Raw genomic sequence first — 14577 nt, forward strand, 5'->3', positions numbered from 1 at the left:
GACAATGAACTTTTGCTCCTATAATAATACAGTTATAATTTTTGTGTAACATAAGAAAGAGAAAATAAAATATACTGTAAAAGATCATAAGTTTTTTTATGGTATAATTAAAAAAGGAAATAAAAAATATTTTTTAAAAAACATAAAAATTTTCATCATTATTAAAGGGCAACAAAATATATCATAGAAAAAAAGAGTTCATATCTTTAGTTTGAATCCAGGATAGTGCGTGTTTTTTAAAAGAAAGAAAATTTTTAAAGTTTGGAATCACAGAAAAAGTAAAAAATAATTAAAAACTTTTGGGCCTATAAAATATGCATGTCTCTATTATCGCGTCATAAGTTAACGCGTGTGTAATCTCTAAGTCAACGCTCGTGTCGGTTTGTTTTTTGTTCTCCTCGTAAATAAATACAGTTCATTGGCAAAAAATCGGCGTTTACTATAAAAAATAATACAATATATTGCATTTGCAAAATAGTAAGGAGTATCTAATACAAAAAAGTCCAAATTAAATTACAATTACTATGGCGACTGCTTTTCTTGACATTTGGCTTGCCAACCATCGGCTAAATGCAATAAAAAGCATGATGAATGATAAATAAAGAAATAAAAATATCAATTTTTGAATATTTTCCACATTTACATCGGTAAAGTTAAAATATGTGATTGCGCAGCAGGATCATACGTCGCAAAACGTAAATATTTTGACATTTAAAATTAGGTGTTCACGGATGTTGCATTGTGATCGCGAATACGATAAACAACCATGGTGAGAAATTGTTAGCACGTCGCTTATTAGCACGTCGATAGTTATTTATGATCGAGCTACAGAAATATTAGTATGCCTGATGTTGCAACCGGTTCCTATATGGGCAAATGGCTGTTCTAAGAAACCAATTTGCTGCGGCAAATACGGTTATCGAATATGTTTCCCATAAATAAAAATAATATTGAAGATTGATCTTAACAAATTACAACAGGGATGGAAAACATTTTGGGGAAGGGAATATTAATGTTTAGGCATTTAAAAGGCTTATGACCTGTCATTGGCTGATTTAAATGCACACTTTGGGCAATGTGTAACATTTATAATTTTTCCTATGTTTGAACATCCATATTTCTTAAATATAGTATTTTCACAAGTCGGGAACAACGTTAATTTAGAGCAAATTATTACGATGTTATTCATAAAACTCAATATATTCAAAATATGTTTTCATGTATAATTTTCGGGTTTAAAAATGAGCACATACAAAACGGCTCGCAGTTGGCATTACGTCATTTTGACGTCACGCGTTATGACCGCCGACTGCGCTTCTAGTAAATATTGCGTACATGTTGGGTGCCAAAACGTCATACGTGCCGTTTGTCCCACAAGGCACCAATCGTCTCGTTTTCGGATAATTGAAAATATGCATATTTTAAACCTTTGTAGAAAATTTATCCGACGCGATGTTACACAAAAAAAATATTACTACCGTTACTCATTGTAATTTTTAGCTTAATTATTAATAAAAAAATAATAAAACAAGGTAAAAAGACCCTATTCTTCCAACTGTTGATTTTAGTGAAGTTGACGAGCTGAAACCTTCATTGTTGGGAAGAGATTCATCTGATCGAATTATTTCTCATACTAGGTAACGCCTGGGTTCGACGTGCATTAATTAACAACTGCGGCAAGCCTACACGCAACCTTCCGACTGCGCAGTTATGCGCGGACTGAAGTAAAATACACTTGCGCTTCGTCTAATTCTGGAATATGGAACTGCGTTAGATTTTTCAGTACTGAATTCAAAAGTTCGCGCATGCGTAAATTGAGATCTTTATTATCTCCGTTGAAGTAATTTTAACAAACCAATCCACGTTTATATTTCGTGTATTGTGACGATTTTCTAACAAATTTAGCAGTTAAATCAGTTGACACGATGGTATTATAATATGTATTAAACTATGAAATATAACACTTTTATGGTGAAATTATAGCATAAAATTTCTTTTTAGTTCATTTTAAAGCACTTAACTCGAATAACTGTTGGTAGTAGGTACCAGGGGCGAATCGTCCAAATAAGCGATTATGCACAGCTTACCATTATATTTGACTTTCTATAATAATGTTTTAATAGTAACTACGTTTGTGGGAAAATAAATAAAATAATTATTATTTATTATAAATTACCACTACTGTTAAAATCTTCTTACAAAAAAATATATAAAGTGCGCCCAGCGCCCAGCTCGATCTCAGTGAAACTAGCCGATTACCTCAGCTTATTTCTCCATACAAAAAAGTACGCTGTATTTTACAACTTTAACACAGTCCTGTTTTTACAGTACTAAAACAAGCTTGTAGATAAAAAACATTATTTGAAGATTCCTTATTTCGAAACTAGTATTTCAAACAATATTTCTGAAGGACTTTTTATTACTATATATTACTAGCGAACCCGACAGACGTTGTCATGCCCGAACATCGGCTTGCCTGCCATTAGCTGGTTCAGCAAACGTTTTTTCAATATTCAATTTTTCGATAAACTATATACTAAGTGACATTTGACATTGAGTTTGACATTCCAATCTTTTCGTTTCGTCATTGTGTGATTTGCTGTTGCCTAAAGCAAAAGCAAAAAAAAAGTGTGCAATACCTCGTTATCCTGCGCCGATTGGCTAAGGCTCGGTTGTATGATCGTTAGTAATGGTAAAAAATCTGTAGTAATGTCCAAAATAGAAAAAAATAATTCGTTAATAAACTAAACTCTAGTAAAACTCAACTTTCGTTTTAAAAGTACTTATTTGTGAATAAATTCCAAAACTAAAAGTTGTCAATATTAAAAAAATATTGAATTTAAGTAGGTACTTGTTTATGGTTGAATTCCAAAACATAAAATAAATATTTTTTTTAAATATGGCATTCTTTTTGCAAGCGTCAAACTCCGGCCGTCTCACCAACAAAGGGGTGTACTTATGTAGGAATATGATTTTTAAAAATGTATTGAATTTAATATTATTTTAGTGTTAGCAAAAATCCAATAAAAAGAAATAAATGGGTAGAAATTATAAGGAATTTAAGGGAAGAATCTGATTGAGATCCACAAAAAACAAATGCTATTTGTAAACATTCAAAAACAAACTTTTTTTATACACAAAAAGACCATATCTTTCCATTTTTTTGCAAATGCATTCTCCTCGAATGCAACCCTGGTAGATCGATGAACAAAACTTTTACGCTCCTAACTTCTTTTTTAAATATTCGATTGAAGATTTTAATCTCTACGAACACGCACAGCGCAAAGATCTATATTTCTCTAAAAACTGCACGTAAATCGGTTAAGCCGTTAAGGGAGAGTACGGTGACATCACACATACAGAATGATTTTATTTACAGGTAAACTATAAGAAAAATATCATATATTTGTACCTACATAGAAGGTACATAATATAATGGAAGTAATTTATACTATAAATTGATATTTTTCTGTGGTTGTGTGATACAACAACTCTCATCCATGAAATCAACTCAAACGATGTAACTTCGTGATATATTATATAGATATATTATCCGTTACTTTAATACATATTTTTTTATAAAACAAATAAAAAATATTACTATGAATTCAGTCGATATTAGGTATTCAACTGAAATGTCAACTGGCCGAATCGTTCTAGTAATTTATAGTGCTAAAAACGGCCGCGTGGAGCGCTATGTGTGCTGCAATATGACGTATGAAAGTAATTATAGTCTTATGTCAAAAGTACCATCTCAAACAAAAATAGTCCTTAAGAAATAATGTTTGAAATACTGTTTTCCAAATCAAGAATCTTCAAATAACTTGTGTAATCTGCAAGTTTGATCTATGATAAAAACCCGCACTGGGGTTAATACATTCAAAATATAGTATACTTATTTGTATGAAAAAATAAGCTGGAATATCGGCTAGTTTCTTGGCTCACCGCAGGCGCTGGGCGCGCTTTATTATTTTTTTTATTTATATTAGGATAAAAATACAAACGGTGGAAATGATTAAAAATAAATGTTAATTATTTATTTGTTTTTATTTTATTTTATTTTATTTATTTACTTAAGTTAGTTAATATTACATTGTAACTAATATATTTACAATTATAACAAATACTTATTAAATATTTCTTACATAACTATGTACATTATTACAATAAACATAACATTTTTTTTTTAAATCCGTAAGTTTTCTTTCATTCTTCATACTTTCAGGCATCTCATCATACAGTTTTAACCCTTTATACATTAAGCTATTTTGTGATTTTGTTTTTTTCTTAAGTGGTAGTCTTATCCTATTTCTATTTCTTGTCCTATATTTATGTACATTTCTATTTAATATAATTTCACTTATAAAATACTTTGGCATGAGATTATTAAACACTTTATATATAAATACAAATACATTATACAATAGTCTTTTCTTTATTCCTATCCAGTTCAATTGTTTTCTCATTTTTTCAACACTATTATATTTGCTTTTTTTCAGTATAATTCTCATTGCTCTATTTTGTAGTATTTCAAACTTGTTTATGTCTCCCTCGTTAGCTAAATATAATATAGTAGAGCAATAGTCCCAATGAGGGGCAATTATTGTTTTGTATATAAGTTCTGCACTCTTTTTATTTATTTTTTTTCGAATTCTTCCTAGGAAGAAAATCTTTTTTGAAATTTTCTTATGTATATATTCAAAGTGTGATGTTAAATTTAATCTGGAGTCAAGAATAATTCCTAAGTATTTCATTTCATCAACCCTTTCAATAATTTTACCATCAATATTTACATTCATTGTTATGCCATGTGCTTTATTACCTATTTCCATATATTTTGTTTTACTAACATTTAATTTCAATTTATTTATCTTTAGCCATGACGATATGTTCTGTAGATCTTCATTCAATTTATTAATTGAGTCTTCATAGTTTTCTCCCGCTATATATATAAGGGTATCATCTGCGAATAGTCGTACTTTGCAGTGCTTTATTATCTGTGTGATGTCGTTTATATATATAATGAACAATATTGGTCCTAGCACTGATCCTTGGGGGACACCTAGTTCATTTTCAATCGGTTCCGATTCTGAGTTATCTATTTTTGTTATTTGGTTCCTTTCACTTAGATATTCTTGAAACAAAATTTCTAAGTGAAAGGAAAAAATAAAGTTACAATAGAACGTTATTATAGTTAGTCTAATATAATGGTAAGCTGCGCATAATCGCTTCTATACACGGTTCGCCCCTGGTATATAAAGTGTTGAATAAATAAATAAACAGTTTACGCACGCTCCTTAGTTAGTAAGTAAGTAAATTTTCTAAATAAACCTGCATTAGAATCTTACCTTTGTATTTCCATTTTCTATATAAAAGCATTACTAACACTAGCAGCGCGGAGAGCAGTCCACAGATAACAGACCACAGAACCTGGAATCAAACGAAACACCATTTAGTAAAGAAACATCTCTGGCATACAACTTCAAGTAGGTACTTTTGTTTTAACATCTTTAATAATCAACAATATTTTGAGTTTGTCCAAATTTTTGTACACAAGGACTAGATTCAACTCCCCGGGGAGCTGTTTATATTAACATATTACAACAGAGATGAAGAACATTTAAGAAAAGGTAATATAGAATTCTAGGCATCTACAGGGCTTGTGACCTGTCAACGGCTGGTTTAAGTGGCCACTTTACACACTGTGTAACATTCACCATTCTGCCTATATTTGAACATCTAACATCTGCATAAATAAAGGTTTCAGCTCTTTAACTTCACAAACATCAACAGATGAAAGAATTGAAAGAATATACATGTTTAAATATAGGCAGAATGGTGAATGTTACACAGTGTGTAAAGTGACCACTTAAACCAGCCATTGACAGGTCATAAGCCCTGTAGATGCCTAGACTTCTATATTACCTTTTCTTAAATGTTTTTCATCTTTAATCTTTAATAATATGCCACACTAGGCTTCATACGACACAAGACTTAATATATATCTATTATTTTTTTTAAATTATGAAGTTGTCTTTTTTGCAATCTTCAAATGCACATTTTCACACCGGATCCGAAAAGTACAAATTTTATTAACATATTACAACAGAGATGAAGAACATTTAAGAAAAGGTAATATATAAGTCTAGGCATCTACAGGGCTTATGACCTATCAATGGCTGGTTTAAGTGGCCACTTTACACACTGTGTAACATTCACCATTCTGCCTATATTTGAACATCTATATTCCTTAAATTCTTTCGTCTATTGATGTTTGTGAAGTTAAAGAGCTGAAACCTTTATTTATGCGGGTGAGATTCATCCTATTAAATTATTTCACCGACATACTAGGCAACGCCTGAAAATGTTATTTTTTCAATTTCTATACTTCTTCATGGACCGGGTGGATTTATAAACAATATTTTGAAGAAGATTTTGAATGAAGAACATTTAAGAGAAGGTAATATAGAAGTCTAGGCATCTACAGGGCTTATTACCTGTCGATGGCTGTTTTTTTTTTTTTTAAATTTTTGTTTTCTTACAATAAACATAATAATAAAACAGAGTATTAAAAAATAAAGCATAATTACATATCAACGAAATACATATCAATAGAAAAATAGTAAACAAAAAAATCCCACTAAGGCATTAAGTGGCATATTCATCTCTGTTGTAATATGTTAATATAAACAGCTCCCCAGGGAGTTGAATCCAGTTCTTGTCTACAAGAATTTGGACAAATTCAAAACATTGTTAAATTTTTTTAACTACGCTGGATTTTAAGGTGATTCTAAGTGAAAATATTGAACCAATTATTTATGGATGGCGCTTTTATAAGTTTTTATTGAAAAATGCAATTTTTTCGTTTATTTTCAATGGAAATTTTACAAAACTTGGTTTGCGGAAACTGTACACTATATTGATTGTAACAAATACCATAACAATACAATTTAGGTCATTTTCACAAAATGGTGTACAAAATCAAAAAATAAATTAACTTTTTTTATTCTCCATTGAGCTGGTGAAGATAATTGGACGTAGTTATGCAGAAAGCGTCCAACATACTACGATATCTTTATGTGCTGAAAACGTCCAAGCTCGAAGTGCTATATTTTTTTGCCAATTAAAGAAATTGATAAAATTGATATAAATAAAGAGCAGCAGAAAACATTCAAACCACTAGGACGTTTTTAAAGTTAATATAGCAGTGATACGCGTGATGTGGGTTAGAAATTTCTTTAATTGGCAAAAACAGTATAGCACTTGGAGTTTGGATGTTTTCAGCACATAAAGATACTGTAGTATGCTATCGAAACCGGCATTGATCATTTTTAGCAGTTCGAGGGTTGGACGCTTTCTGCATAATTACGTCCAATTACAAATCTCACAAAAGTTTTTTTTAAAGTTTTTCTTAAATATCTCAGTAACTCCTTTAATGGAGATTTATAAGTTTGCTTCTAATACCCGCATATGTATACGTAAATAATATAATCAGTATAACAAAATAAGAAAGCCCTAATGTCGAAATTAGAGCAGAATGCAAGGCTGAGTTAAGCATTATCGACAAAATTAAGAAAGGTCTTTTGCGATGGTTCGGTCATGTGGAGCGAATGAATGATGAAAGAACGGCTAAAAAGATTTATGATGCGAATGTGTCTGGTTGTAGAAGTCGAGGAAGGCCGAGAAAGACATGGCATGATCAAGTACAACAAATTCTTGAAAGTGGTCATGTGAAAAGTCGGAATAATCGACGTGCGTGCATGAGAAGATGTATGAATGTGAAGGAAGCAAAGGAAGTGTGCCAGGACAGAGTGGTGTGGCGTTCTATCCTCTCTGCCTACCCCTCCGGGGAAATGGCGTGATGGTTAGTTAGTTAGTTAGTTAGTATAACAAAATTAAGTGTGATGAAATTATCATTTTAGTAAAGAAAACATATTATTTTAGAAATTCAAAATTACTACTTAAGCGTCCAGATTTTTTGGTACTGTTTTTACGTATCTAACAGAAATAAAATAATGTTTTTATTTCAACAGTTTTGCCAGTGGTTAGAAGAGATACAGTTTCTTAACAGCATAAACTTGATTTCAAAATGCAATATTTTTTTCATATATTCATTTGTGTAACTTTTTTTCATTATTTAAGTGATCTTAAATAAAATAAAATAAACTATTTTCAACACAGAATATCTAGGTGTACCACAGGGATTGGTTCTAGGACCTGTGATAACATTTTCAACATAGAATATGTGGGTATACCACAGATATTGGTTCTAGGACCTGTGTTAAAATTTTCAGCATATAATATGTAGGTGTAATACATGGATTGGTTCTAGGACCTGTGATAACATTTTCAACATAGAATATGTGGGTGTACTACAGGGATTGGTTCTAGGACCTGTGTTAAAATTTTCAGCATATAATATGTAGGTGTAATACATGGATTGGTTCTAGGACCTGTGATAACATTTTCAACATAGAATATGTGGGTATACCACAGAGATTGGTTCTAGGACCTGTGTTAAAATTTTCAGCATATAATATGTAGGTGTAATACATGGATTGGTTCTAGGACCTGTGATAACATTTTCAACATAGAATATGTGGGTGTACTACAGGGATTGGTTCTAGGACCTGTGTTAAAATTTTCAACATATAATATGTAGGTGTACCACAGGAATTGGTTCTAGAACCTGTGATAACATTTTCAACATAGAATATGTGGGTGTACCACAGGGATTGGTTCTAGGACCTGTGTTAAAATTTTCAACATACAATATGTAGGTGTACCACAGGGATTGGTTCTAGGACCTGTAATAACATTTTCAACATAGAATATGTGGGTGTATCACAGGGATTGGTTCTGGGACCTGTGTTAAAATTTTCAACATATAATATGTAGGTGTACCACAGGAATTGGTTCTAGGACCTGTGATAACATTTTCAACATAGAATATGTAGGTGTACCACAGTGATTGGTTCAAGGGCTGTGTTAAAATTTTCAACTTATAATATGTAGGTGTAACACGGGGATTCGTTCTAGGACATGTGATAACAATTTTAACATAGAATATATGGGTGTACCACAGGGATTGGTTCTAGGACCAGTGTTAAATATCTTCGTACTTACAATGAAAACAAAGGCTCCAGACATCCATAATGCCCGAAGTTTACTCTTAAACCCGAGGAGAAAAGCCGCTTCTCTGACAATGTGCTGCAACTTATTCAAAGAAGCATATCCTCTGTACGGCACGCACTCCATCACGACAACATTGCAAAGAAACTTGCTACAAATTGCCGGGCACTTTTCACTTTATTGTTAAGTCATTGGTTAATCGATTCGACGTAGGCGAAATAGCATTATTACTGTTTTCACTTATCAATGAAGAGCTTATATTTAAATAATGCATAAAAAAATATTTTTAAGAGAGTTTGGACAAGAAAAGGAACAACGTACTAAACCCAGTAATCAAAGCCAGGCTGGCAGTGCACGACGGAGTTTAGTCTCAACACTTATGTATGGAGGTGAAACACGGAACGGGCAGAGGAGGGATTAAAACAGAATGAATAGTCGAAATGCGATATCTTAGACGAATGGGTGGATGGCGGCCTCCGTGGTGTAGTGGTCAAGACGCTTGACTCACGCACGGAAGGTTCCGGGTTCGATTCCCGGTGAGAACACAAAAATTAAAATGTTATTTTTCTCAAGCCTGGTTGTTCTGTAATGTAATTCACCACTGTAATTGGGCATCCTGGCCTGTTGTGGTGCAAAAAAATGAAATGAAATGAAATGAAATGAAATGACAAGGTTACGAATGATGAAATTGGGTGAGAGTACAAATCGGAAGTTAGGGGCGGAGAAGGAGTCGACTCCGACCTGCAACGGATCCATGTGAGTGAAAAAAAAATTGGGATGCATGAGATGTTAATGGCGGCTATTTAGGCTGGCCGTCACCAATATTTTAACTTTCCGTGAATGTAATAATCCATTAACGCAGATAGTGGCTTTCATGTCAAGCATTGATTTTTTGGTGAATTTATTTTTATTAAAAATGTTATGAGATTTGTATTTTGTATCGTTTTTCGTATCACTATAAGACATAACATATTTTTTATTCAAGAAAAATCTACTTTATAGTAAACCCTATCAAAGTGGGTAGCTCTGTGTAGCTTCAAAAACACGTTTAAAGTTAGTAAATTTGTAAAAAATAAACGTTACAAAAGCAGGGAGGGTCTACCCAAAACAGGAAAATCGGCACGTGGTCTATGGGACAGAAAAGGTCGAGGGCCTCTGGACCCCGATTACAATGGGAAGTTAACATTTATCTTCAATTTTATCTACAAAGTAAAATTAAGTTTTCTGACTTATAATTAGAAATCAAACACTGATTTGAGTCTACTGAACATGTTCAGTAGACTCTAGTTTGATTATGTCCAAATGCTTGCAGACTGGCTGGATTTCCTCCCTAGGGAGTTGTTCATGTTTAAATTTATTTCAACAGAGGGAAAACATTTTTTAGAAGGGAATATGGACGTCTAGGCATTTACAGGGCTTATGACCTGTCATTGGCTGGTTTAAGTGGCCACTTTACACACTGTGTAACATTCGCCATTCTGCCCATGTTTGAACATCCACATTTCCTCAAAGCCCTGTAAATGCCTAGACGTCCATGTAATGTTTTTCCTCCGTTGAAATAAATTTGAATACGATTTCATCATTTAAAAAATAAGAGAGATATATCAAATCTTGTATCGTATGTCGACTAGTGTGACATCACAGCCACACAAGAGTTAAACAAATATTTGGCAAGCTGATTAGCGCGTTTTATAAACGTTCGAGTCGTTCAAATAATGGTTAAATGATAACTACCCGACTTTCGCCGATTAAATCCATTGCGATACGTTATCTTATGCTGTATTTGACATTGAGAGATGTTTTGGCACGTTGTTATTCTATCGTTTCATTATTCATATTCAACGGATGTTTAATCGTTCATAACCACACCCGTAGACGGAGAGATCTGTGCTTTCCGAAACTTTTTAATATATTTTTTTATTTGTTTATTTTTCCATACATGTACATAGAATTTTAATTACAAAAATATATCTTCAAGTTAAGCTATTACATACGAGTAATTTGGAAAAAATGCCCACAAAGACTTCAGCGTCTGAGCGTGGGCCATTCCTTTTATATTGATTAATAAGTTTATAGTTTATAAATATGGTATGACATGAACATGAAAAGAAAAGAAAAGAAAAAGGAAAATAATAAGAAAAGGAAAAAGTAAAAGAAAAAGTAAAAGAAAAAGAAAAGGAAAAGGAAAAGGAAAAGGAAAAGGAAAAGGAAAAGGAAAAGGAAAAGGAAAGAAAAGGAAAAGAAAAAGAAAAGAAAAAGAAAAAGAAAAAGAAAAAGAAAAAGAAAAAGAAAAAGAAAAAGAAAAAGAAAAAGAAAAAGAAAAAGAAAAAGAAAAAGAAAAAGAAAAAGAAAAAGAAAAAGAAAAAGAAAAAGAAAAAGAAAAAGAAAATAACATATGCTGATATAACAAAAACCGGATTCATTTGCAGTATGCATTTAAAAAAAAAAGTTTCTATTTGTTTCCTCCATGCTAATCCAGGACCTCAAACCTACTTTAAAGTGTACCAGTGATTTAAGGTTTTGTAATTTTAAGGAATTAACTATGGTTAGAAGGTTGAAGGATCTTGGACCAACATGTAAGGAGTAAGGAGTGCCTCTGGGCGAACTTAGTTCTGCATCCTGGAACTGACAGTACACGATGGGATCTATTGCTAATACGATTTAAATTATTACTAAATAATTTCCTATTATGTGAACATATTTCAGGCACTGAAATAAATATAATTTTCTAAAACTAAGGAGTCCACTCTCTACGTACAGTTCATTACTAGGAAATAGTCTATGTTTTTTGTACATTATCTTGATTATATTTTTCTGTGCAATTTCTATTGAGCGAATAGGCACGTCCAAGGCTCCTCCCCATCCTATTATACCATATGTTATTGAAGATTGAATTAAAGCGTAATATACCATTTCTTATTTTCCTTTGGTTAAAATATTTTTCAGTCTTTGGAAAACATAAAATAAATATCTGAGTTTGTCTTTTAGTTAGCTATATGTTTTCCCCAGTTTAGCTTATAATCTATGTATATACACAAATATTTATAGCTTTTCCCTGAACTTATTTTGTAGCACTTATTACTTATATGTCCATTACATTTTAAATCGTGGATTTTAATTGACAATCTAAAATTACTCCGCGTGTGACGTATCAAGTTCTCTTCCGCTTCTTCTCGGTCAGTTCTGCCGATTAGTCCGTTGAATTACCGTAAACCGGAAATCTTCCACAACTCTCTTATCATTGTTTGATTCATATAAACTAGTGACGTCGTTCAAAGTAGTTCGTTTTCATTAAAATATTCTTTTAATATTTTTTAGTACATTTTTAAGAAACTTTTTCGTACAATTTAATGATCTTTATTTTACCGCGCGTAAGAAAACATTTTTTTTATCCAATTTCCCGTAAGGCTGAACTTCCTCGTTTGATGTATTTAACCATGTAACTCCACAAAACTGACTATTAAAAAAAATATTTTACTCCTTTTTAAAAAAATAAACAAACCATTACGCCGTTTTCCCGTAGGGGTAGGCAGAGGAAAGAACGCCATATCACTATATCTTTGCATACAGACCTCGCTTCCTCTATATTCATACATCTTCTCATGCACGCACGCCGATTATTCCTGCTGGCTGGCTAGCTGGCTTTTAAAAAAAAAGCTCCAACCTCAAAACGATTAAAAATGTATAAATCGTAATTAAAGGAAAAATTTCTCGGTGGAACAAAATATTTGTCACCATTAATGCGTAGATAAACGTATCGAGGGGTTCTAGACCCGTCGGTATAAACTGATGCACTTACATCAAAATTTGATGGTGGGGGTATCGATAGTATATCTTTGTAGTCGATCGGGAGAATTTTATCTTCAACTATGACGTAATACTGAAGCTGTCATTTTAGAGTGTAGATATGTGTACCGTGGCGTACGCTTCCCATTGTTTCATATCGACGTACCTACCCAAAACTTGAAGGTGGGGGGTCGGTAGTATATGTTTATAATCGCTAGAGCGAATTTATCTTTAACTATACCGTCAAGGTGAAGGTATGACGTCTTTATCTTCCCATCATAATCGAGGCCCTGAAATGTGTTAATGACTCTTTAAAAAAAGTCTAATGCCCAGTACCTTCATAAATAAAAAAAATCGAATCATCACTCTGAGTTAATTAGACAAATATTATTCACGTAATAGGTATACAAAAAAAAACAAATATACTAAACGTCAATGACCTAACAGCAATCTTATATAATATTATTATACTTTACATAATTGTAATTTGAAATAGTGTTACTTTCTATTTCTAATACACATATTTTTTAAAACGTTATGGTGAACAATATTTTGAGTTTGTCCAAATTTTTGTAGACAAGAACTGGATTCAACTCCCTGGGGAGCTGTATGAGCGGGAGTTGTCATAAGCCCTGTAGATGCCTAGACTTCTATATTACCTTCTCTTAAATGTTCTTCATCTCTGTTGTAATATGTTAATATAAATAGCTCAATAATAATAATCACCCCTGGTAGTGATAAAAAAAAATTATACACAACACGCATGCGCGTAGGAATTGTTTTGCAATATTATTAATTCCGTCTGTAGCCAACTTTTTAAAAAGTTTTGAAATCATTTCTGCGAATTAATCATGTCCAATCAATTTAATCCCAGTCAGTGAAAAATTCAATTCCCTCTTTTCTCAATCCAATGAAGTACATATTATGTACTTCTGGATTACTTTCTTTCAGCACAAAGATGCTAAGGCTACCAGATTACAGAGAGCTCTTTCGGACAGCTGTTCTCGTTTGACAAAAAATTGAGCAAATTTTACGTGTATGTGGGCACCGGCATGGAGACTTATGTCCTCAGATGCGGTGTGCGGTATGTGGCGGGCAAGCTGTAGCCAATTGTTGCTTTTATCTCGCGTATTTAAATACAAAATACGCGAGATAAAAGATTTTTTTACGGCCGAGAGAGCGTTTGGAATATCACCCCTGGTAGTGATAAAAAGTGTTTATACACAACAGGCATGCGCGTAGGAGTTGTTTTGTGATATTATTAATTCCGTCTGTAGCCAACAGTAATATTATAATTTCATAATGTTCGTGTTCAATTGAGCATCTTCTACGGTACGGTCCACTGTCAAATAATTGGCCATTTGTCTGTCATACTGACGCAGGGCAGTCGGGATATTGACGCATCATATTTTTTTCCTTAAACTGTATGCAGATATAAATTTGTTGCAACAGAGAGGGAAAACATTTTCGAGAATGGAATATGGTAGTCTGGAAAGTAAAGAAAAATAAACAAACAAACCACCACGCCGTTTCCCCGTAGGGGTAGGCAGAGAGAATAGAACGCCATATCACTCTATCTTTGCATACAGACCTCGCTTGCGCTTCATTCGTACATCTTCTCATGCACGCTCGCCGATTATTCCTACTTTTGACATGTCC

At 32.7% G+C, this 14577-nt stretch overlaps 1 protein-coding gene across 6 annotated transcripts in view; it reads right to left on the reverse strand.

Moving 5' to 3' along the window:
* The window catches only part of sws (patatin like phospholipase domain containing sws), a 100928-nt gene that overhangs the window by 57582 nt on the left and 28769 nt on the right, over positions 1 to 14577 (reverse strand). For 4 of the 6 annotated variants that reach the window (XM_088235795.1, XM_088235794.1, XM_088235796.1 and 1 more), the window contains exon 2: positions 5349 to 5430. In XM_088235795.1, coding sequence (XP_088091921.1) covers positions 5349 to 5430 — 82 coding nt within the window. Of the gene's footprint in view, positions 1 to 5348; positions 5431 to 9126; positions 9372 to 14577 lie in introns of all 6 variants that reach the window. The other 2 variants (XM_088235793.1, XM_088235792.1) reach the window with 1 other exon arrangement.

The sequence above is a fragment of the Micrasema longulum genome, unplaced genomic scaffold, assembly GCF_059751315.1.
Source record: "Micrasema longulum isolate JH-2025_06_02 unplaced genomic scaffold, ASM5975131v1 h1tg001441l, whole genome shotgun sequence".
Classification (NCBI taxonomy): Eukaryota; Metazoa; Arthropoda; class Insecta; order Trichoptera; family Brachycentridae; genus Micrasema; species Micrasema longulum.